The sequence below is a fragment of the Sus scrofa genome, chromosome 6 (assembly GCF_054392235.1).
Source record: "Sus scrofa isolate SSC_HxYL_T2T_F1_AM1 chromosome 6, Sscrofa_HxYL_maternal_Yorkshire_Landrace_v2.0, whole genome shotgun sequence".
NCBI classification, from domain to species: domain Eukaryota; kingdom Metazoa; phylum Chordata; class Mammalia; order Artiodactyla; family Suidae; genus Sus; species Sus scrofa.
The window spans coordinates 170,941,694-170,964,776 of record NC_139388.1 but is presented as its reverse complement, the minus strand read 5'-3'; the positions used below and the strand labels follow the sequence as shown (position 1 = coordinate 170,964,776).

The following is a 23,083-nucleotide window of genomic DNA, read 5'->3' as shown; positions in this document are numbered from 1 at the left end:
CCCATCGTGGCACAGCAGAAACGAATCTGACTAGGAACCATGAGGTTGTGGGTTCGATCCCTGGCCTTGCTCCATGGGTTAAGGATCCGGCATTGCCGTGAGCTGTGGTGTCGGTTGCAGACGTGGCTCAGATCCCGCATAGCTGTGGTGGTGTAGGTCCAAGATTCGGCTCGGATCCCACACTGCTGTGGCTCTGGCATAGGCTGGCAGTGACAGCTCCGATTCGACCCCTAGCCTGGGAATCTCCATATGCCGGGGGTACGGCCCTAAAAAGACAAAATACATAAATAAATAAAATTAAAAAATAAAAAAATCACATCCTGTGGCAAGGTACAAGCAGGTCCCTTGAGGATCTGGGCGAGTTGCAATCACTCTCCGGGACCACGAAGAGAGGAAATTCTGGGCAGAGTCCAAAAGTAGTAAGTTCACTGGCTTGAGGATGGCATGCAGAAGTTCCTGGGCCGGGGACTGAACCTGCACCACAGCAGCAACCCAAGCTGCTGCAGTGACAATGCCAGATTCTTAACGGGCCATGCCACAAGAGAACTCTCTCTCTTTTTTTTTTTTTTTTTTTTTTTTTTTTTTTTGTCTTTTCTAGGGCCGCTCCCGAGGCATATGGAGGTTCCCAGGCTAGGGGTCCTATCAGAGCTATGACCACCGGCCTCGCCAGAGCCACAGCAACGCAGGATCCGAGCCGAGTCTGCAACCTACACCACAGCTCACGGCAACGCCGGGTCCTTAACCCACTGAGCAAGGGCAGGGATCGAACCCGCAACCTCATGGTTCCTAGTCGGATTCGTTAACCACTGCGCCACGACGGGAACTCCATTGTTATTTACTTCTTTTTGTCCCCTGTTCACATTAGAAATGTTAGGTGGAGGGCAGGGACTACGAGTGTTGTACTACTATCTCCAGCGCCTAGCACCGTGCCTAGCGCGAGGTAGACACTCCACAAAAATCTAGGGAATCTCAAGACCAAAAAAAAAAAAAAAGAGAGAGAAGAAAGAAAAAGAAAGACGGGGTTCCTGTCATGGCTCAGTGATTAACGAATCCGACTAGGAACCATGAGGTTGCGGGTTTAATCCCCTGCCTCACTCAATGGGTTAAGGATCCGGCGTTGCCGTGAGCTGTGGTGTAGGTCACAGATGCGGCTCGGATCCCGCGTGGCTGTGGCTGTGGTGTAGGCCGGTGGCTGCAGCTCCGATGGGATCCCTACCCTGCGAACCTCCATATGCTGCAGGTGCGGCCCTGAAAAGACAAAAAAAAAAAAAAACAAAAACTAGTGAATCTGGTCATCCATTTATTGTAAATGTAGTTCTTCATTTAAATGTAGCAATAATTCGGCGAAGGAGGAAACAGAATAGGAAACATTCTGCAAAGAAAGAAATCGAGTCAAATTTCTAACTTGTCCGAGGTCACTGAGCAGGCGACTGAAGAAGTTGGGATTCGAACCCGTGACCATAGCCCGGGGCCCCACTCTGAGACACCACCCTGAGGCGTCTCAGTTTAGGGTATCCCAGCAACGCCGCAGCCCTGCGGGGAACGCCTAGAAGCCAACACTTCCCGCAGCGCGGACCTGCGAAGCTCCCGGCAGGCCCTGCACCGGAAGTCCCGCCTGAGACTACGCATCCCAAGAGGCTTCGCAGGTCGCCGCTGATTGGCGGAAGCGAGGCGAGCGACAGCGTGATGACGTTGAGGGACGCTGGCGCGCGGGATTTAAACTTCGGCGGTTTACGCGGCGTTAGGACTTCGTAAGACTGGCGGAGTTGGGGTTTTCTGGCGTTTCGCGGTTCTCTTCCCGGCGCCCCTGCCTGCTCATGGACTCGTCGCTTCAGGCTCGCCTGTTCCCTGGTCTCTCCATCAAGATCCAACGTAGTAACGGTGAGGGGCGGAGTCCCGGAGCCAAGGGACCCTGGGGCTGAGACGGCTGAAACTGACCACCTTTCCCCAAACGGCAGGGCCTGAGACACCGTTGGGGATTCCCTCCACCCTCCAGGTCCAGGTCTCCGCGCTGGCAGTCAGTCCTCTCCCCTGGGCCAGGGGCTTCTGCCCGGCGGTGGGTCCCCGTCCTCCAGGGGTGGGCGGAGCTCTTCTCTGTCTATGGACCTGTCAAGGAAGTCAGGGTTGCTGGGTTCACTTCCCTCCAAAGTCCTCCCCCGTTTTTTCAAGGATCTCGGCTTCCTGGCCCCTCGAGTCTCCTGTAAACACTGCGCATTTGCAGTACGTCAGGTACGGGGATTCAGGGTAACGGGACAGATCCCTGCTCTTCAGGAGCTGGCAATTCTGCCCTCTCTTTTTAAATTAAGCAGCTACCTCAGCTCTGGCAGGTCAATACCTGTATCAGTAGAATGGCCAGACGTAAAGGTCAGGAGTGAAGTATGGAAACCTGAGTAGCTAAAATCTTAGTGCTGTGTTGAGGAACAGGTCACTTAAGCGCTGGAGTGCCTCCCCTGCCCAAACATACCTTCACCCTACTGTAGGCTCGTTTGAGTGGGAATGAGTCCTTATCCTCTGCAGCTCTGTTTTAAGAACTGTTCCCTGCTTACCTCACTGTGGAATATTCCAAGGCTGAAGTGCCAGGAGGTTTGTCATCTGGTGTTAAAAAGAAAGAAAGAGAGTTCCCGTTGTGACTTAGGAGATTGCACACTGGACTAGAATCTGTGAGGGTGCAGGTTTGATCCCTGGCCTCTCAGTGAGTTAAGGATCTGGCATTGCCATGAGCTGTGGTGTAGGTTGCAGACCTGGCTGGGATCTGGCGTTGCTGTGGCTGTGGGTGGCAGCTGCAGCTCTGATTCAACCCCTAGCCTGGGAACTTCCACATGCTGCAGGTGGGGCCCTAAAAAGCAAAAAGAAAGAAAAAAAAAACTCAGCTGTCCCTTCCTTCAGGTCAACTCTACATTAAGAGTCTCCGTAGGGGAGTTCCTGTTGTGGCTCAGTGGTAACAGACCCACCGGACTATCATCCATGAGGATGTGGGTTCAATCCCTGGCCCACCTTAGAGGGTTAAGGATCCAGCATTGCCATGAGCTTCAGTGTAGGTAGCAGCTGTGGCTCCGATTGGACCCCTAGCCTGGAAACTCACATATGCCGTGCGTGCGGCCCTAAAAAGACCAAAGAAAGAGTTTCTGTGGGATCCTAAAAGTGAAAAAGATGAGTAACTCTGGCCTTTTCATACTTAGGCTTAATTCACAGTGCCAATGTAAGGACTGTAAACTTGGAGAAATCCTGTGTTTCGGTGGAATGGACAGAAGGAGGAGCCACAAAGGGCAAAGAGGTAAGTTCTGTGAGTATGTGTCTACCACACTTTAACACCTTCCCACCTAAAAGATGTGTGTGGAAATGGAACTTGTGACTGCCTTGTTTCTGATGCCAGCATCTCCTCCCTAATCTTAAATGTGGTCCTCTTGAATGCATTGGGATTTTATTTAGTCAGGCCTGTTCTAAATTGAAGCAATCAACAGTTTCTGGTATGTTTTAGAAAGCAAACAACACAGAATTCTGAAACCCTGCTCAATCAAGCTAGCTTCTGAGTGTACGCTGTTATATTGATTTGAGGAGCAACATTGATAATCTAGGTGGGGAGACAAAAGTATGTTTCTGAAACACCAAATGATAGAGGGCAACTACAGAGGAATCAGGCTAGAGCCGCTCAGAGGCAGAAACCCACTAAGGATGGACTGAGCTTGTGGGGGGTGAGGCCAGAAGGCTCAGCAGAAATAGTGGGAGGGCCCTCATGAGGACTTGTGAAAAAGCTGGCCCCAGGTATGGTGGAAGGCTAAAGATGCCTGGCAGCAGCAAAAAAGCTAAAAAAAGGAGACTAGAGGGCCTTTGTCTCTGGCACTAAGACGTTTTAGGATTTTATCTGTAGATAGAGGGAGCCTTGGAAGGATTTTGAAAAGAGGAGGGATGTGCTTAAGACACTCGTGTTTTGGAGGCACTGTGGTGCGATGAAGAGGTCACCAGGCGAGGAGCATGAAAACCGAGATGCTAGAGTCCGACTCCGCCACTACTTCATGTGTTCTCAGGCATGTTTCCGCCCCTCTTAGAAATTCGGCTTCCTCATTTATAAAATGAGGATGATAGTAATGTGCCCTCATAGGGTTGTTTTGAAGATTTACTCAACAAATCTTTTTGTACTGGTTCCAAAATGCCAGACAGTGTCGTTGGTGCTAGGGATACAGAGGTGAATAAGACAGACCTGGATCCTCTTTCGTGGAGCTTATGAAATGAGATACTACATGCAAAGGGCTGGCTTAGCATAGAGCCTTATTGTAGGTATGCATATATTTAGGTGGTATATTTGAGAAATAGAAGAACTGAATACATTATCTGTCCTTAAATCAAGAGATTCGTAAAATTCCTTTCAACCATTGATTAGTAGCTGCTTGTGATTTATCTTTGTTTTTGCTGTTTGTTTAGAAATACGGCTCTTGTAGGGTCTCACGCCAGCTCAAATATTGCCTTTAGAGGAGTTCCCGCGACCCTAATTGACTTATTTCTTTTCTTTTTTGTTTTTTTTTTTTTTTTTTTTGTCTTTGTTGTTGTTGTTGCTATTTCTTTGGGCCACTCCCGCGGCATATGGAGGTTCCCAGGCTAGGGGTCGAATCGGAGCTGTAGCCACCGGCCTACGCCAGAGCCACAGCAACGCGGGATCCGAGCCGCGTCTGCAACCTACACCACAGCTCACGGCAATGCCAGATCCTTAACCCACTGAGCAAGGGCAGGGACCGAACCCGCAACCTCATGGTTCCTAGTCGGATTCGTTAACCACTGTGCCACGACGGGAACTCCTTGTTATTTTTTTTGCTTTTAAGGGCTGAACTCTTGGCATATGGAAGTTCCCAGGCTAGGGGTTGAATCAGAGCTGCAGCTGCCGGCCTACACCACAGCCACAGTAACGTGGGATCCAAGCTGCATCTGTGACCTACACCACAGCTCACGGCAACACCAGGTCCTTAACCCACTGAGCGAGGCCAGGGATCGAACCCACATCTTCATGGATCCTAGTCAGGTTCATTAACCACTGAGTGACAAAGGGAACTCCCAACTTTTTTCTTTATATCACACACTCCTTCCAAAATATCCTGTGCCAGGGACAAATGGAGCCGTTTCTTACTCTGTGACCCTGCCTTGTGCCTCGCTGCCATCACACTCTCCCTCTTGTTCCTTCCTCCTGCATCATCCATGCGAGAATCAATCAGTAACGTCAGAACGCTGGTCTCCTGTGTTGTTCATGCTCTCTGTGGTTTAGGATTAGAACCGGGTTGGCGAGGTGGGGTGTAGGCAGGTAGTAGTAAGGGTCTGTAGCTGTCCAAGGAAAGTGGATAGAGGAAGTTCCCATTGTGGCTCAGCGATAATGAGCCCAACTAGTATCCATGAGGTTGCGGGTTCGATCCCTGGCTCCGCTCAGTGGGTTAAGGATTCAGCATTGCTGTGAGCTGTGGTGTAGGTCACAGATGCGGCTCAGAACCCACATTGCTCTGGCTGTGGTATAGGCTGCTGTAGCTCTGATTCAGCCCCCTAGCCTGGGAACTTCATATGCCACAAGTGCGGCCCTAAAGAAGAACAAAAAAAAAAAGAAAGAAAAGTGATACAAGTATGGTTACTGAATACTGCGTGCTGCTTCACTTTTTGGCCCCTTGTGAATATGGCTTCTGTCCTCCGCTAGAATGTGAGCTCACAAGGGCAATAACACATCTTAATTCATTTTTGAATGTCTTCCCCCTGCTGCTTTACTCACGGCTAATAAATGTTTGAATAAGTTGGTCAGTACATGAAGGTTGCACGTGAAGAAGGTGAAGCTCTCACTTGGAGTACATGGTTCCGCTCGTCCACATTTTGAAACACAAATAACCAAGTTCGTGCTATTGTTTTGGTGTGTTTGAACTTCTGTGATGTATGCTGATGAAGTTCGAATTGTCTCTAGAGGGGTTCAGGACCCTGGTGATGCAAACCTAGAATTGTGACCTCACTGCAGGCATGAGCAGGATGCTATGACTGGGGAAAAAGTTTCTGGGTCCAGTAGAAAATGTAGGTAGATTTAGGATTAGGTAGCAGGTCTTGGGAACTTGTCCCTGCCCATAAGATCCTGAAGGGCCCTCTGTTTGACTCTCAGTGGGACAGTTAGATCTTGTTTCCTCCTTGACGTCAGGAAGCCGCAGGTGCTCAGGCCCAGCGGGACCCCACTGCCTCACAGAGCATTAGGGGAGCGGAGCGGCCTTGATCGACTGTGGACTACCTGATTGTCTGCCTGTCTGCCTTCCTCTTCACCTCAATCTCACCTCTGACATCTACCGTTGGCTTGGAAGTCAGAAATCAATATCCATCTAGATGGTAAAACACAACTAGGGAATAAATATTTGTTTGTAGCTATTAGTACTTGGTGGAAGTTTATAAAATCTGAATGTAGGGGTAGCCTTGACTACAGAGGTGAACTTGGATTGAACGAGCTATGCTGTTTTCCAGAAACGTTTACTTTTTCCTTGCAGATTGATTTTGATGATGTGACTGCAATAAACCCAGAACTCTTGGAGCTCCTCCCCTTACAACCCAAGGACAATCTGCCCCTGCAGGAGAATGTGACGGGTCAGGTAGGTGCCTGTCACCTGGCTGCAGCCAGTGCCCCAGCGGATCCGCTTGGCTCGTTGGCTCTTTGATGCTTTGTTTTCTGGGACTGCTGCGGACGTCAGCACAGCACATGGGCCCAGGATAGGCCCTTGGCAATTGATAAGAGCCATGTATTGTGGTGGTTTGTTTTATTTTTCAGAAACAAAAACGCAGATCAATCAACTCCAAAATTCCTGCTCCAAAGGAAGGTAAATGGATTTCTGCTGGCTCACGGTCATGGGGTTTGTGCCAGGAATGATGTTCTTAGGGCTCAGGAAGCTGTGAAGTGGGCTCATTGCTCCAGTTTGGCAGGTGGCTTCTGTGTGGGCTGAGTCCCGCCTCTTCCAAGCCTCTTCTCAGGAAGATTCCGACGTACAGGGAGGAAGAAATGGAGCCATGTTAGTCGAAGGTGCAAAGTTTCGATTATGCAAGATAAAGAGCTTCTGGAGACTTGTGTACAGTGTAGGGCCTCTGATTAACACTGCTGTATTATATATTTAAAATTTACTATGAGGGTAGATCTTATTTTATGTGTTCCTACCACAAAAGGAAAAAACAAAATACAAAACAAAGGGAGCAGGAAGACTCTTGGAGGTAACGAGTAAGTTAATGGCATTGGTTGTAATGATGGCTCCACGGGTATATACTTATCTCCACAGCCATCAAGTTGTGCACATTAACTATCTACGGCCTTTTGTATGTCAAGCATAACTCAGTAAAGTAGCTAAGAATAATGATTCAACCATCCAACCTACAGCTCTTACTTAGGCCAACCTCTCGGGGACCTGGTACATTTGGAAAATTTGCCGCCTGGCCTGGAAGCCTTTCCTGTGGAAGCCAAAGCAATAATCAGCCATTATGGGTTTGTTTTCTCTCCTTGGAGAAACAGCGTGACCTGGAGTGACCTAGTGCACAGGCTGTGAGACAAGCTAGGTCTGGGCTGTTTAGAAGTAGATTTGAGGCGGGGTGTGGGATTAGAAGAATAATAGCAGTCAGTGCCTCAAACTCGAGGAGAAGGCCAGACTTTCTCTGCAAAAGGAATCAGCGTTACCCTACTTTGCCTACAGTAGTCTGACCATAGCGGGTAGCTGTTAAGCACATGCTGCCCAAGAAATCTGGCTTATAACTCAGAGCCAGTTACACTGCACAGCCTCTCCCAGTCCAGGGACTATCACTGTCTCAAAATAGTCCAGCTGCCTTGGGCCCCAGAGACTATATGGCCAGAGCTTCAGCTTCCTGGGGCTCAGAGGGAAAGGCGGTGCAGTTCTGAGCTTGGGCTGAGCATGAGTGGTTTAGTGCTGGCTCTGCTTGCTGGCTATATCGCCATCAGGCCTGCAGGAGAGGTGAGGGTGACAGCAGTCTCACTCCACATACAGGACCCAAAGGGATATGGCCACTGCCCGTTTTATTTTATTTCATTTTATTTATTTATTTTTTGCTTTTTAAGGCCAAACATGAAGCATATGGAAGTTTCCAGACTAGAGGTCAAATCAGAGCTGCAGCTGCTGGCCTACACCACAGCAATGCAGGATCCGAGCTGCGGCTGCGACCTACACCACAGCTCATGGCAATGATCCTTAACCCACTGAGTGAGGCCACGGATCAAACCTGCATCTTCATGGATACTAGTTGGGTTCCTAACCTGCTGAGCCATAACGGAAACTCCAACTGCTCCTTTTAATGGGAGGAGAAAAAAAAACTTAATGAATGTGCGTGGTATTGAGCGTTAGAAATGAAACATAAAATTACAGATCTTTGGAGTTCCCTGGTGGCCCAGCAGGTTAAGGATCCAGCATTATCTGATCTGGCATTGTCACTGCAGTGGTTTGGGTTGATGCCATGGCTCAGGTTTGATCCCTGACCCAGGAACATCCTTCCACATGCTGTGGGCATGGCCAAAAAAAAAAGATTACAGATCTTTTGGGAAATAGGAAAATTATGATAATGCATGCTCTTTATGTAAAATATAGATTGTAATAGAGCAATCAGATCAAACTGAATTTAGGAAACTTAGAAATTCTGTACAAGTTGATATTGGGCTTACATGACAGCTGTTTTTTATTTCCAAATTTATTATTTCTTTTATAGGTGAATTATTTCTTCTTATGGAGGGAGACTATGTAGATGGGTAGAAATTGACATGAATTCAAATATAACTCAATTGTTTCTCTCAGTTAAGCTTTTTTTTCGTTTGTTTGCTTTTTAGGGCCACACCCTCGGCGTATGAAGGTTCCCAGGCTAAGGGTTCAATCAGAGCTACAGCCGCCGGCCTACGCCACAGCCATAGCAACTCAGGATCTGGGCCACATCTGTGACCTTCACCACAGCTCACGGCAACACCAGATCCTTAACCCACTGAGCGAAGCCAGGGATCAAACCCACAACCTCATGGTTCCGAGTCAGATTCGTTTCTGCCTCGCCACTTTGGGAACTCGGTTTTTTGGTTTTTGTTTTTCAGTTAAGCATTGTTTTAAAATTCCAGAAAATCGCTGTAGCTGATCTCATGGTTTCTGACAATGTGGCCCAGGCCTGGCTCTGTAAAGCATCTTGGAGCAGAGTTCCCCCTGTGGCAAAACAGGTTAAGGATCTGATATTGTCACAGCTGTGGTGTAGGTCACAGCTGCAGCTCAAATTTGATTCCTGGCCTGGGAGCTTCTATATGCCATAGGTGTGGCCGATAAAGGAAAAAAAAAAAGCATCTTGTAGCAGTGGAGAAAGCCCAGGCTTTGGAACCTGCCAGTCTTGGGTTCACATCCTGGCCCCGACTCTTACCTGTTGAGTGACACTGGGCAAGCTGTGTAATTTCTCCGTGGCTTAATGGGTCCCCTTCTATCCGTTGAGAATACTGACGTTTACTTGTGTTGCTTTGTGGTGTGGGAAGATTGTAGAGTGGTAGGTGCTACTGCTAAGATTAATGATGCTTTCGTTCAGGCATTAGACCTGTATCTCCAGAAGTGATTTCAGGCTGTAGGCCCTGCCCTTTACTCATACAGATGCTCTGGTGGGAGACGTCCTTGCCCTCAGGAGCTCTCAGGTTGCAGAATGTAACAAATTGGTTTGGGGTCACGGTGCTTGGCCTGTTCCAATTGTCCCTTTTCTCGGGCGGAAGGAACGGGCAGTTGGCGGCTCCTTTCCTGGTAGCCGGGACCCGCCACACCCTGCGTAGGATTAGGAGGGTTGCCCCTGCCCGCCTCTCATGCCTGTGGGCTCTCCCGACCCTGCCGCCCTGACCAGGTCTCCGGGGCCGCTCGACTCGCATGTCCACCATCTCCGAGGCTCGCGTCCCCGCTCAGGAGAATGAAATGGAGGTGGAGCCGCCTGCGTCCGCACCTTCCCGCAGGCAGTTCTCAGTTCCCGGTGAGTAAGGAACCTCTGTTCTCCCCGTCAGAGGCCGCCCGCACCGCCCTGAACCTGCTGCGGACTCTCCAAGGATTCCTCTGTTCCCTGGCTTTCAGGCTGTCCTGCTCTGGCCCCACTGCTCCCTTGTCTGGAAATCCTCTCACTTGACTTTTAAACTTTATTTAAACATAATGTATATATACAGAAATGTAAGCCTGTCATTGACTCTGTCCTTCCTAAGTGAACACACTCATGCGAGGGGCAGCATTACAAACGGCATGACCAGCGCCCAAAAGTCCCTCCGGGCCCTCCCCGTTCCTGAGCCCTCGGGGTACCTGTGTCCTGACTTTGGATAGCACGAGTTAACTCTTGTCTCTTTTTGGATCTTACATCAGTGGAGTTTTAAAGATTTTTTTTTAATTGTCAGCTTTTATTAGTTATTAGTAAATAAAGTAGGTGATTTTATAATCATTACACTTTACATATATCAACTTCAGCTCTACTAACATGAAGATAAACAAAAGGGTTACGACCAGACCTGCAAAGTAGTAAGTTGCCATGGATTGTACCTTTCTGGTTCGAATCAGTACGGTTGCTTGTTGCTTAGGTTCCAATTATTCCTGCTTTTCAGCCCTTGCTTCTGTTAACCACCTGCGTTCCACGGTCAGAAATTTCTCCCAAATTCGTAGAAAGGCCTGGCCTGGCCTGGCCTGAGAACCCAGGCGCGGTCGAGCCTTGGAGTTCCCCTTGTGGCTCAGCGGGTTATGAACCCAACTAGTACCCATGAGGATGCAGATTCGATTCCTGGTCTTGCTCAGTGGGTTAAGGATCCACTGTTGCTGTGAGCTGTGATGTAAGTCATAGACATGGCTCAGGTCCTGCGCTGCTGTGGCTGTGGCGTAGCTTGGCAGCTGCATCTCCAATTTGCCCCCTAGCCTGGGAACTTATATATGCTGCAAGTGCAGCCCTAAAAAAAAAAAAAAAAGTTCAAGCCTTTAAAGGCTTTTCCCTTCACAGTTAAGCCCATACTGAGCTACTCACACACCCTTTAAGAGTTCTTGGAGTTCCCATTGTGGCGCAGCGGAAACGAATCCAACTAGGAACCATGAGGTTGCAGGTTCAATCCCTGGCGTTGCCATGAGTTGTGGTGTAGGTCGCAGACGCAGCTCAGATCTGGCATTGCTATGGCTCTGGAGTAGGCCAGCAGCAACAGCTCCGATTTGACCCCTAGCCTGGGAACCTCCATGTGCCACGGGAAGCGGCCCTAGAAAAGGCAAAAAGACAAAAAAAGACCAAAAAAAAAAAAAGTTCTGGACCCCAGGCACCAGAGCCAGCCCTTGCAGAGAGCCTTGCTGGGTTCAAGCCTTGCTGGCCAAGATGAAGGGAGAAGCCCAAGCTCTGCTCACATGGTAGGAGCCTGAGCCCTTGCTGAGCTGGCAGTCAGTACCCCTCTTGGCCTGTGACCCGCTGGGGCTCAGGTGAGCACAGCTGCCGTGTGCCTGCCTGCTTCTCCAATGCCTCTTGTTCCCCCCCAGCCGGCCTCCCCAGGTTCTCCTGCCCTGCAGTGACTGAAATACCATTGACGATGGCCAGCGCGGAGGGGGAAGAGCAAGTCCACTCCACCCGAGGCAGCTCTTCTGCAAACCCCGTGAACTCAGGTAGACACGTTGAGCTGTCTGCTCCTAGTGCAGGACAGGGAGCTACATCCTGTCCCACACCTGGCACCTGAGTTCAGACCATGCTTGTCACAGAAGGCATGTTTCCCTGTGGCCATGGAATCAGCCTTTCACAAGCGGTGACTCTGTCGCCGTCAGCTGACAGGAGCCCGGTGGTGTAGCTGAGGTGTTGCCACAGCTAGAGTCTTGGCCAACACCCGAAGAACAGCTCAGAGGGACCAGCAGGACCAAGCAGGGGTGATCTCAGCTCTTCCGGTAGTTGGGAAAATGCCGCAGAGGCCCAGAGAGGGCCTGGGCTGGACCCCGGTGCTCATGTTCGCAAGTCTCTACTTTGTGGGCTTGGCCATCCTAAGGTCACATCTCTTCTCTTGCATCCTCTCCTTGCATGTGGTGATGGAGACCACGAGTCGAGAGAAGGGCTCGTCCTGGGACAGGCCCGGGACTCAGTACAGCAGCCAGAGAAGAGCAGGCTGGCCCAGACAGGTACGAGAGGGCTTCCGTTTTCTCTCCCTCTAGTTCGGAGGAAATCATGCATTGTGAAGGAAATGGAAAAAATGAAGAACAAGAGAGAAGAGAAGAGGGCCCAGAACTCTGAAATGAGGATAAAGCGAGCTCAGGTACCTTTCTTGGGAAGCGAAGGCAAGGATTTTGCGACAGGCCTTCTTAACGGCAGCCTTGCCTGCAACAGAGATACGGTTCTGCCCCAGCATTTCTGAGGCTCCATTTCTGATAGCCAAGAAGTTTAACTGGTTTCTCGTCAGGATTCAGAAAACAATTCAAATATTTTTCTCAAGGCCCTAAGATGGAGACTGTTCCCTGCTGATTGTCCCTTACACGGTGCAGTGGGCAGCTGGGCACAGTGCTTGCCCGCCCCCACCCCCCTTGCGTGGATTTGGGGGTGCTGCAGTGGCCTTCCAGTTTGGATTCGTTCCCTTTTAGTTGGGTTAATGGCATGGAGGAATCCCAGCCTTCTGCTCTCCTGAGATGTGGGCAGTGGCTCTTGCCCCCATTCCTAGGCTGGTGAAGACGTACCTAGGCTCTTCCCTGACAATCTCTGTTCCCAGGACTTTGTTCCAGAGCCGGGGTGGGAGGCAGTGAGACCATGGGGGCTTTGTCAACCCTGAGGGGCCGCTTGCGTATGAAGAGCTGTTGTTGCCGCCTCGCACGGAGGCCTAAGAGCACTTGCATCTTAGCGGTCAGTCCTTCTTCGCTCTTATCCCAAATAGGAGTATGACAACAGCTTTCCAAACTGGGAATTTGCCCGGATGATTAAAGAATTCCGGGCTACGTTGGACTGTCATCCACTCACTGTGACGGATCCTGTAAGTAATCCCTAAAGGCTTCTACCGCTCCTTCCTGGGCATACAGCTGAGAGACAGAAGACTCCTCCCAGGGGAGTGAGAGCAGGCAGGGATCGGCACTCACCCGCGGGGGTGGGGTGGGGTGTCAGTACTCTCTAGCCGGCTGGAGCTAGGAGGCCTGGATGAGAGTCTGATCTTTATAAACTTCCTTCCACCCCCTGCCCCTGATTGTCCCCACTTTGAACGGTTGGCTAGATTCTTACTGCTAATCATGAAAGTGTGCCGAAACCTATAGGCAGCAGAGTGAGAAAACTCAGGAGGAAATTCAGAGCTACCCTCTTGTGCTCTAGAGTAACCATGGCACGGTGGGGCCCAGGGTTAGGCCTTGGCCTCTGACTGGCCCAGAAAGGGGGGATTCCGGACAAGTTTTCTTTGAACGTTGCTCTGACTTTGCTGGTGGTTGCTTTTCTCGTCCTCTTGAAGATCGAAGAGCACAGGATATGTGTCTGCGTTCGAAAACGTCCGCTAAATAAACAAGGTAAGCCCTGTTTGGTCAGAGTGAGCCTTTGGACTGAGGGGTCCCCCCGTATCCAGGGGGCATCCCTGAAATACTGTCCTTCTGCAGAATTGGCCAAGAAAGAAATCGACGTGATTTCCGTTCCTAGCAAGTGTGTCCTCCTGGTACATGAGCCCAAGTTAAAGGTAGACTTGACCAAGTATCTGGAGAACCAGGCGTTCTGCTTTGACTTCGCATTTGATGAAACAGCTTCAAATGAAGTCGTCTACAGGTTAGTCCCTCGCCTCTTTCCTTCCCTTCCCCGGCCCTTTCCGCCTTTCCACACAGGACACGCGGTAACGCTCACACGGAGACACGCTGGCTCTGGACCCCTTCTTGTGTTTTCGTTGGATCAGTTATGACACAGAGCTGGCTCTGGCTCCCAGCACCAGGAGGGCCCTGTTGGGGCTGTCATACCCCATTTTTCAGCTTTAGTGGCCCGTGCTTGAGTGGACAGAAGCGAGATGTTACCCATTACACACACTTCTTTTGTTTATTTATTTATTTATGTTTTTGGCCATCTCTTGGGCCGCTCCCGCGGCATATGGAGGTTCCCAGGCTAGGGGTCAAATCGGAGCTGTAGCCTCCGGCCTACGCCAGAGCCACAGCTACGCAGGATCCGAGCCACGTCTGCAACCTACACCACAGCTCACGGCAACACTGGATCCTTAACCCACTGAGCAAGGGCAGGGACCGAACCTGCAACCTCATGATTCCTAGTTGGACTCGTTAACCACTGCGCCACGACGGGAACTCCACTTCTTTTTTTTTTAAGGGCTGAACCTGCGGCACATCGAAGTTCCCAGGCTAGGGGTCAACCAGAGCCGCAGCTGCCAGCCTAGGCCACAGCCACAGCAACATCAGATCCGAGTCACAGCCGTGACCTACACCGCAATTTGCGGCAATGCCAGATTCTTAACCCACCGATTGAGGCCAGAGATCAAACTTGCATCCTCATGGATACTAGTTGGGTTCGTAACCTGCTGAGCCATGACGGGAACTCCTTCATTCACTTTATATGGCTCTCAGGAATGGATTTTGTGTTTTTTAAGAATTATTCAATATTTACACACACACACATATGACAGAGACCTATGTGGCCTACAAAACCTAAAATAGTTTAGGTTCCTACTTTAGAGGGTTTCTTTGATCTTTGTGGTGTATCTTATGCTGGCAGACAACTGCTAAGCCCAAGCTTTCGTCTTGCGTCTCCAGGGTAGAGGAGGTGCTGATGGCGTAGAATGTGGGCCATCAGCCTGCCTTGGCAGGTTGGTCCAGCTCCCCCCAGGTGACAGGGAGCATTTCAGATTTGTAAGTGGGGCTGGGTCAGGTGGAACCACTTCACGTGAGAGGCGTGCTCGTGCTTGCAGAGAAGCCCCCAGGAGCCCTGCAGTGGTGGGCAGAAGGACCGTGTTCCAGGGAGCGTGTCTGGGGAGAAATATACACTCTTCCCTTCCCTTTCTCCTAGGTTCACAGCAAGGCCCCTGGTACAGACAATCTTTGAAGGGGGAAAAGCAACCTGTTTTGCATATGGCCAGACAGGAAGTGGCAAGACTCATGTGAGTATTCAGGCCTGGCAGAGAGCAAGGCTGCCCGTAATGCCACTCCAGGCCTCTGAAAAGGAGACCCATGAGCTTCGTGCAGAAAGTCCCTGTGGCACGGGTGCCCCTCTCTGGGTGCTCTTGCTGTGTTGGGTGTAGGAAGGGGCCTTAGCAGGAACCTCCCCTCCCAGCTTCGGTGTGGCCCACTGTAGGGCCCTGGCCTAGGACCCTTCACCCTAGCCTTCCACCCCTTTCCTTTACAGACGATGGGGGGAGGCCTCTATGGAAAAGCCCAGAGCGCGTCCAAAGGGATCTATGCCATGGCCTGTGAGTAGTGGGTTCTGCCGCGGGGGTTGGGCACCAAAGAGCAGCTTGCTGACTTCACTCAGGCTCTCTCCCACAGCCCAGGACGTCTTCCTCCTGAAGAGTCAGCCCCGCTACCGGAGCCTGGGCCTGGAAGTCTACGTGACGTTCTTCGAGATCTACAACGGGAAGGTAGCGGCAGGGAGCCCTCTGTTCACGCGGCTGGGCCCTGAACTCTCTAAAACCTTGAGGTGGACCAGAAATTAGAGAAGCCAGACAGCCCATGGGTCGTCAGGCCTTCGGGCCACCCTGCCCAGACACGTGTGGAAGGTTTCACCTGCCGGGACGGTACCCACGCTCACCAAGGGTGGCTCCCTCTCCGATGGGAGGTGTGCCAGTGTGTGCCCTGCCCTCCCTCCACCACCTTCCTTTTAAGTCCCCCTTCGCCCCCGATCAGCCACACTCATTCTCATACTCATGCTTTCTGTGCATCTTTCTACCTCTCTATGCTTTTGCAGCGTCATCTTCCACGAGTGGGGTCTGGATGATAATAGCTAAAGTTGCTTATTAACATGTTACGAGGTGTTAAGCACTATTCTAAGCACTTGACTGGTCTCAACTCATCGTCACAACCCTGCTAGGAAGCATTACTGTCGCCGTTGTACGGATGAGCGACAAGGCCAGGTGGTCAAGTACTCGTCCAGGCTGACATGGCTAGTAAGGAGCAGGCTTGCATCAGACGGAGGCAGCCCGTTCAGCTCCCAAGTGGACTGCCTGCTGCTCGTCTGACGTAACCCAGTTCAGCCTCTGCTGCCAGCCCTCGTCTAAGCTGAAACAGGCCCTGAAGGAGGAGGGAGGACGCAGGTGGGGTGTCTGGCGCCTGACGGCCGTGGCCTTGATCCTCTGTCCGGCACAGCTGTTTGACTTGCTCAACAAGAAGGCCAAGCTGCGCGTGCTGGAGGACGGCAAGCAGCAGGTGCAGGTGGTGGGGCTGCAGGAGCACCTGGTGAGCTGTGCTGACGACGTCATCAAGATGATTGACATAGGCAGCGCCTGCAGGTCAGCGTCCCACCGGGGGAGGGGGCCACCTTCCAAGCCGGGTCACGTGGCAGACGGGCACTGAGCCCTTGGCTGTTCCCAGCCTGGGGAGGGCTCTGACGGCCTCTGCCGTAAGTGATCTCCGTGGGGCCATCAACCTGGGGCGAGGCTTGTCGGGGGTGAGGCAGAGAATCTTGAATCTGACCAAGGCAGGCTCTCTTCCCAGGCCCTTGCCCAAGGGCCTGCTTCCTGACTTCTCTGGGCTTCTCCTTGCTGTCCCCTCCCTCTGTGGTGGGGAACAGAAGCTCCGAGTTTGCTCTAGGCTGGGAAAGATGGGGCCACAGCTCCTGTGCTAAGGTAGGGAAGTGCTCTTCTACCCCGGCCCTAGGCGCGGTGCTGCGGGCGCTGGGCAGCCTATGGAGGCCCCAGGAGGGGCCGCCTTCCCCAAGGCCCTCCTTCAAGCTGCAGCAAGTGGTTCCTGACAGCTCCTCCTTCCCTGTGTGCCCTGCAGCAGAGGCAACTCATGCTTCTCCATGTCCTATGGGCCTGGAGTCTGGCCGAGGCCCTTGCAGAGAATCCAGCACTTTGGCTCTCAGGGCAACCTACTAGGTCTAGTGCTGGAGGGAGAGCTGCTGCCCAGGGAGGGCAGGACAGAGCCTGGCACAGGATGCCACAGGACTTCTTAAAGTCCTGACCTGTGTCCCTCCTGCTGGAGCTGGGAGTGCCATGGTGGCTGGCGACCCCAGGAGCTCACAGCCCTTCTTTGTCCTCCTTTGCCACAGGACCTCTGGGCAGACATTTGCCAACTCCAACTCTTCCCGCTCCCACGCCTGCTTCCAGATTCTTCTTCGAGCCAAAGGAAGAGTGCACGGCAAGTTCTCTTTGGTGGATCTGGCCGGGAATGAGCGAGGTGCGGACACGTCCAGCGCTGATAGGCAGACCCGCATGGAGGGTGCAGAAATCAACAAGAGTCTCCTGGCTCTGAAGGTAGGGGCCCAGCTAGAAGGGAGGGGGTCGGCCTGGAGGGCTGCTGGGGGTGGGCGGGGGGAGGAAGCGGGCATCTAAAGAGGAAGGAGGGGACCCGAGCTTCCCCTGTTGTCCCCCAGGAGTGCATCCGGGCCCTGGGACAGAACAAGGCTCACACTCCTTTCCGCGAGAGCAAGCTGACGCAGGTGCTGAGGGACTCCTTCATCGGGGAGAACTCGAGGACCTGCATGGTGAGCGGGCTCCTGGTCCCGGGCGGGGGCTCGCTGCCCTTGACCGCCTGGGTTTCTGAGCGCCAACTTGGGCACCAGGCTCCTCACCCCCGTCTTGGGCACCAGGCTCCTCTGCCTACCCAAGGGGGGAAGAGAGGAGCTTCTCCCTCTGCCGTACGTTCTTGCTCTGGAGGAGCTCTTCCTCCCCTACCAGGTGAAAAGGGGGCTCCAACAGTCAGAAGGAGGACCTTTGGGGAAGCAGGAGAGGCCAGTTTTCATCTCTTCTGCGGCTTTTTCCTCATGGTGCACTGGCTTCCGCCTGGGGCGTAGAAGAGGGCTACGTCCGTGAATGGTTTTTGTGTCCCCTTATTTTACCCACAAACTCCTCTAGCTCAGATCTGCCCTGCTTCCTCTGCAGGAATTATCTTCTCCCCTGCCTGCTAGGGAAGATAGGAATTTCCGACTCAGCCTTACACCCTCTCCCTGAAACAATATCCCTGAGCCTTGGTGAACTGAAGGTGCCACGCAGGAGTCACAGAGTCTTGAGAAGTGACCTTGGTGAGAGGAATGGGCCAGCAAAGAGTTAAAGAAGCAGGAGTAATGCCATGCGCCTCCAAAGGCAGGGGACCAATTTTTTTTTCTTTCCGTGGCCGCCTCCTGCGTCATATGGAGGTTCCCAGGCTAGAGGTCGAATCAGAGCTACAGCTGAAGCCTAAGCCACAGCCACAGCCACACCAGATCCAAGCCACATCTGTGACCTCCACAGTTTATAGCAATGCCAGATCCTTAACCTACTGAGTGAGGCCAGGGGTTGAATCCACATCCTCACAGACGCTGTGTTGGGTTCTTAACCTGCTGAGTCACAACAGGAACTCCTGGAGACCAATTTTTAAGGCACCTTAATTTGCAGGCCCATGGAGCAAGTTGCCTGGCACAGAGTGGGTGCTTAATGCGTTCTCCCCCGGATTCCACATGAGTGTCAGTGGCCCAAAGAGACTCCTGGCAGCCTGTCCAGGAGCAGGCGATCTGGCACCCTTACCCGTGAGCCTCAACCTTTAACCTTCTGTTTCCTCTTTTGTAGATTGCCATGATCTCGCCAGGCATAAGCTCCTGTGAATATACCTTAAATACACTAAGATACGCGGACAGGTACGAGTACTTAGGCCAGGCAGGATGGGAAGGGGGTCGGGGTGGGGAGGGAGAGGCAGCGACGGGAGTGGGAGGAGGCTCTGAGGCCCCAGCGCCTATTGTCTACACTCTTGTGACTCACTGAATCTGAGGCTTGGGCGTTCATATATGCCGCTACAAGGTTTTTCCCGATTCCCTTCAGGCCATGGTGGGGTGGCAGTGTGTCTGAGGGTCTTCTAGGCCAAAGGCAAAGCGGCTGCTCCGTCGCCTTGCAGCCATGTGAGTGGTGCTGCACCCTTGCAAGGGTCAAGTTTGCTTCTGTGGGATCTGAGACGGTCTTGTTCCCTCAGGGTCAAGGAGCTGAGCCCGCACAGTGGGCCCAGTGGGGAGCAGCCCGTTCAGATGGACACCGAAGACATGGAAGCCAGCTCCAACGGGGCCCTGAGCACAGGCGACGTAAGGGGCAGGGCGGGCAAGGCAGGAGAGAGACTCGGCCTGCGGGAGGCGGACGGCCACACGCCTCTCTCTCTCCTTTGCCCCCTTAGTTCTCCAAGGAAGAGGAGGAGCTCTCTTCCCAGATCTCCAGCTTCAATGAAGCCATGACTCAGATCAGGGAGCTGGAGGAGAGGGCCGTGGAAGAGCTCAAGGAGATTATACAGGTGGGGCGCTGGCCCTGGCAGAGGGGGACGGAGTAACCACCCAGCACAGGCCCGCAGCGGTGCGCGGCGCCATTCCCTGAACACGCCCCGGGCTTTGCCCCCCTGGGTCTTCAGGCTGGAATGGCAGGAGGCGCCTCTACACCAGGTGCACTTGTTTCTCCAGCTGCCCCTCTAGGGCAGCTGGTTCCTGCACCTCCTCCGCCAGCCTGGCGCACATAGGCTTTCTCCATCTCCTAGCAGGAGCTCATCTCTCGCCCCAGGCTCCTGATGGAGGGTTTGGAGCGTAGCCTTGCCTCCTTTGTTCAGTAATTGCTCAGTTGCCAGAGTCCAGCTCCAGCAGCCAGGGTGTTCCTGCGGGGATGGACGGTGTCGGCGGATGCACACGGATTCAGCCCCTTTGTTCCGTCTTTCAGGGCGCTGGACTGCTCAAATTTTATTGGCATAAGTGGTTGTTATTTAGACAGTTTTTCACTACAGATTACATCATAGTGTTAAAAGTACATTGGTCAGCTATTAGACTTTGTTTTTTGATCACATGGTACAGTAGCAATACGTCATGTTTTAAAATCTTCAGTTTAACTAAATTTAGTGAGTACAATTCAAGGACAAACAGGTGCAACATATCCTGAGGGAAAGAGGAGACCCAGCACAAACCATCCCATGGCCAGCCAATTTTTACAAACTGAAGAGGCCGCGTAACAATTCTTGCCTTCAGACTAGTATCTGTCTTCAGAGTGTCCTTGGCAGGGAGACAGTGTGAGAAAATACAAATCAATGTAGCCGGCTACCACTAAAAGCTTCTAAAATCAAGGACAAAACTCACAGCTGGGTTTCTTTTGATCATGAATAATATATGTCTAACTTCTATAAACTTCATTAAAAGCCTAGCTCTAAAGTTTACTGTATAACTAGTTAGTAGATAAACCCTATGTTTTTAATTAAGTTGGATTTGAATAGGGAAAAGTCCTTCAGGGTGAAATTCTTATTATATTATTGTTGTAATTTTGTGAAATCACAAATCACCACAGGAAAATAAGAATGATAAGCAAACAATCAGGAAAGATTGAGGAAAAAACTGAAAAACAAAACAACAGGAAAGACTAGGTCCCCTGAGAAACAGTCCATGTTCTCTGGGCAAACATGGAAATTGTTTTCCCAGGAAAGCCCCAATTCTTCCCGTCAACATCAACATGAGAGCCGTGTAACCTGAGGCCTGTCCTCGGATTGCACCGTACAGGCAGGCCTCGGCCTGGCCTCGGCTCTTCACCGTACAGGCAGGCTTCTGTCCTGACCAGAGGCCCACCTTCGGCTTGCGCCGTTCAGGTGAGCTCCCTGCCTTGGTTAGGAACCTGCCTTCGGGGGGTTTTTTTGCCGTCAGGCAAGGTCCCTTCCTTGAGTTCCTGCATCTCCTCGGCTCCCCGCACTCAGTGAGTACTTTCTATATGCCAGCTCCTCTGCTGAGACCAAGGGCCAAAAACGTGAAATATGGATGACAGACCCTAAAGACTTGATCAATCCCGACTCTTCTATTTATAAGCCGATTTCCTTGTGAAAGACATCAAGCCTCACTGGGCCCCAGTTGCTTCATCTCCAAATAGGCAAGACAAGATGGTTATATCTGAGAATTCAGTGGTACACTTTAAGCCACTCGGCCATGCCCAGCATGTGGTCAGCATTTAGGAGGCAGTAGGTGCTGCCCCTGCGGTGATCCCTGCTGTGGGGGAGAGGCCTGGGAGGGCATCCTGATGATGGGGTGCCCGGCGTGCAGAGCTCGGGGCCCTTAGAAAGGGGGGAGCATGCAGGATAAGCGCTTATATGTGTCCTTCCTCCCTGGAGGGCTCAGGGTACAGGTGTTTGAAAGGCTGCGGCACTTTGAGTAAGAGTGAGGGGTTCACTCTGGCCAGAGTGAAAGGCGTGAGCAGATGAGGGAGGGAGAGGAAGGCTGTGGACAAGTCAGCGAGCTAAGAAGTGCTGGTGCGGAGGGCTGCCTCTTGCTGTCCCCCCCGATGCTGAGGGGCCTCATGGTTCACACCAAGGCCTGCACTTCGTTAGGAGGGCAGTGCATGCCTTTGAAGGGGGCGAGCAGCGTGGGGACATGGTCACATCAGAGCTTACGTTACTGTGGCCACAGGAGGGGGAGAGCATGAGTAGAGACACTTAGGAGTCAAGAGCAGTTAGGGGATTGATGCAAAGAGCTCAAGCCTAGGCCAGCTGTGATCCTGGCCCTGGGATTGGCATGAGGGCATGAGATTCAAGAGATATATAGGTGGTGGAATTACTAGGATTGTAGGCAGGGTGAAAGAATAAGGTTCTTGGTCAGATTTCTGGCTTGGGCATCAAAACAGATAACATGCATTTGACTTCAGGGCGGGACAAGCTTGGGGCAGGAAAGAGGATGAATTCAAGTTGAGGATTTTCTGGGAAAGGGTCAGGAGGGCAGGGTATGGGCCACAGTTGGAGGAGTGGGCATCGTTGCAGGTGGTAGAGCCTAGGAATGATTTGTTAAGTTGGTTTGGTCATTAGTGCCCTGATAAGGTCCTCTTTGTGTCGTTGCAGCAAGGGCCAGGCTGGCTGGAGCTCTCCGAGATGACTGAGCAGCCAGACTACGACCTGGAGACCTTTGTGAACAAAGCAGAGTGTGCCCTGGCCCAGCAAGCCAAGCACTTCTCAGCCCTGCGAGGTGGGTGTGGCCGGAGGATGGGGCCTCTGGGGTGACGGCAGCTCTGCCCAAGGGAGTGGGGCCTCTGAGACACCTGTTAACCCTGAGTGTACCACCCCTTCCTTCCAGATGTCATCAAGGCCTTGCGCCTGGCCATGCAGCTGGAAGAGCAGGCCAGCAAACAAATAAGCAGCAAGAAACGGCCCCAGTGACGACTGCAAATAAAGATCTGTTTGGTGTCACACCCAGCTTTTTCCCTCCCCTTCCCTCCCCAGTGAACTCTGGGCACCTGGTGGGTCAAGTAAGGGTCTGAGCTGGGACAGGCCTTGGTAAATGCCAAGTGTTGGGGCAGCTGGGGAGGGGTCAGGGTGCATTGGACACCACCTCCCTTTTCCTCCGTGTAGCCCTGAAGAGAACAAGGATGGAAGGAGGAGCTTTTAGTTGCCCACGTGCCCTCCTTCTCTCCAAGAGGGGAAGGCTCTGCGGCATAGTGTCCCCACGGCAGCAGAGGACTGGCCCATAAGGACTGGCTGCTGGGGGAGTTCTCGCTGGGTTGTCCAGGCTCTGGGGAGAGGGAAGGAGCCTTTAGTTCAGCTCTGCTGACCCTGGCCTGCCTTCCACACCCTTGGTCTGGGCACTAAATGTCTTATACTTTAAAAGAAGTTTCTGGGACCTCTTCCTTATTTGTGTTTTTTTTTGAGGCCCCAAAGGATCCCTGCTATTTTCTGTTTTATGTGTTTATACATTGCGTCTAACAATAAAGAGAAAAGAATCAGCCTGGTGAGTGGTGTGTGGGTAGAGCTCGGGATGCGTCTGAGCCCTCTGGGACTTAAGCCCCAGTGCAGCTCTGGATGGGGCCGATTCTGTCCTTCTCCTCTCAGGAGGCCAAACCCTCTCCTGCAGTGTCAGCGACATGGTCAAGACTCCAGCCTCTGCCCTGTTCAGGGCTGACTAGGTCCCAGGTCCCCTCCTGGGGCAGGAGCTGGGAGCTGAAAGCCGAGAGGAGCTGGTGCTCTGTCATTTACAGTCTGCGCAGCGCGTGTTAAAGGCGTCTGTGGAAACACCGGCCAGAAAGCACTTG

At 52.2% G+C, this 23,083-nt stretch overlaps 1 protein-coding gene and 1 long non-coding RNA gene across 18 annotated transcripts; one reads left to right on the top strand and one right to left on the bottom strand.

Moving 5' to 3' along the window:
* Positions 1–1,299: 1,299 nt before the first annotated feature.
* On the bottom strand, positions 1,300–5,950 carry LOC146403021 (uncharacterized). The gene is made up of 4 exons (XR_014808538.1): positions 5,741–5,950; positions 5,117–5,240; positions 2,465–2,592; positions 1,300–2,106 (listed from the first exon to the last, which is right to left on the bottom strand). It is a non-coding gene; the product is annotated as an uncharacterized LOC146403021 (long non-coding RNA).
* On the top strand, positions 1,713–22,777 carry KIF2C (kinesin family member 2C). Of its 17 annotated transcripts, none has more exons than XR_014808487.1 (22): positions 1,713–1,881; positions 3,180–3,274; positions 6,489–6,590; positions 6,767–6,815; positions 9,841–9,963; positions 11,481–11,603; positions 12,138–12,238; positions 12,848–12,943; positions 13,406–13,460; positions 13,548–13,710; positions 14,947–15,037; positions 15,283–15,346; positions 15,423–15,514; positions 16,239–16,381; positions 17,201–17,347; positions 17,467–17,577; positions 18,638–18,705; positions 19,035–19,140; positions 19,230–19,343; positions 20,503–20,666; positions 21,900–22,023; positions 22,132–22,777. XR_014808487.1 is itself a non-coding variant. In XM_003128056.7 (21 exons), the coding sequence occupies exons 1-21, from the start codon at positions 1,818–1,820 to the stop codon at positions 22,212–22,214; spliced, it is 2,172 nt and encodes a 723-aa protein (XP_003128104.3). In that variant the 5' UTR covers positions 1,713–1,817; the 3' UTR covers positions 22,215–22,777. The 17 variants fall into 17 exon arrangements, 6 of the variants coding, with proteins under 6 accessions (XP_003128104.3, XP_084821459.1, XP_005656236.1 ...); XR_014808482.1 differs by having other exon boundaries at positions 17,143–17,347; XR_014808485.1 differs by lacking the exons at positions 1,713–1,881; positions 3,180–3,274 and adding exons at positions 5,963–6,030; positions 6,152–6,333 and having other exon boundaries at positions 17,143–17,347.
* Positions 22,778–23,083: the final 306 nt, after the last annotated feature.

Coding starts and splice junctions, on each gene's coding strand:
- KIF2C (XM_003128056.7), top strand. CDS start 1,818: ATGGACTCGTCGCTTCAGGCTCGCCTGTTCCCTGGTCTCTCCATCAAG. Junction 11,604..12,137: donor TGCAAACCCCGTGAACTCAG/GTAGACACGTTG, acceptor CTCTCCCTCTAG/TTCGGAGGAAATCATGCATT. Junction 13,711..14,946: donor TCAAATGAAGTCGTCTACAG/GTTAGTCCCTCG, acceptor CCTTTCTCCTAG/GTTCACAGCAAGGCCCCTGG.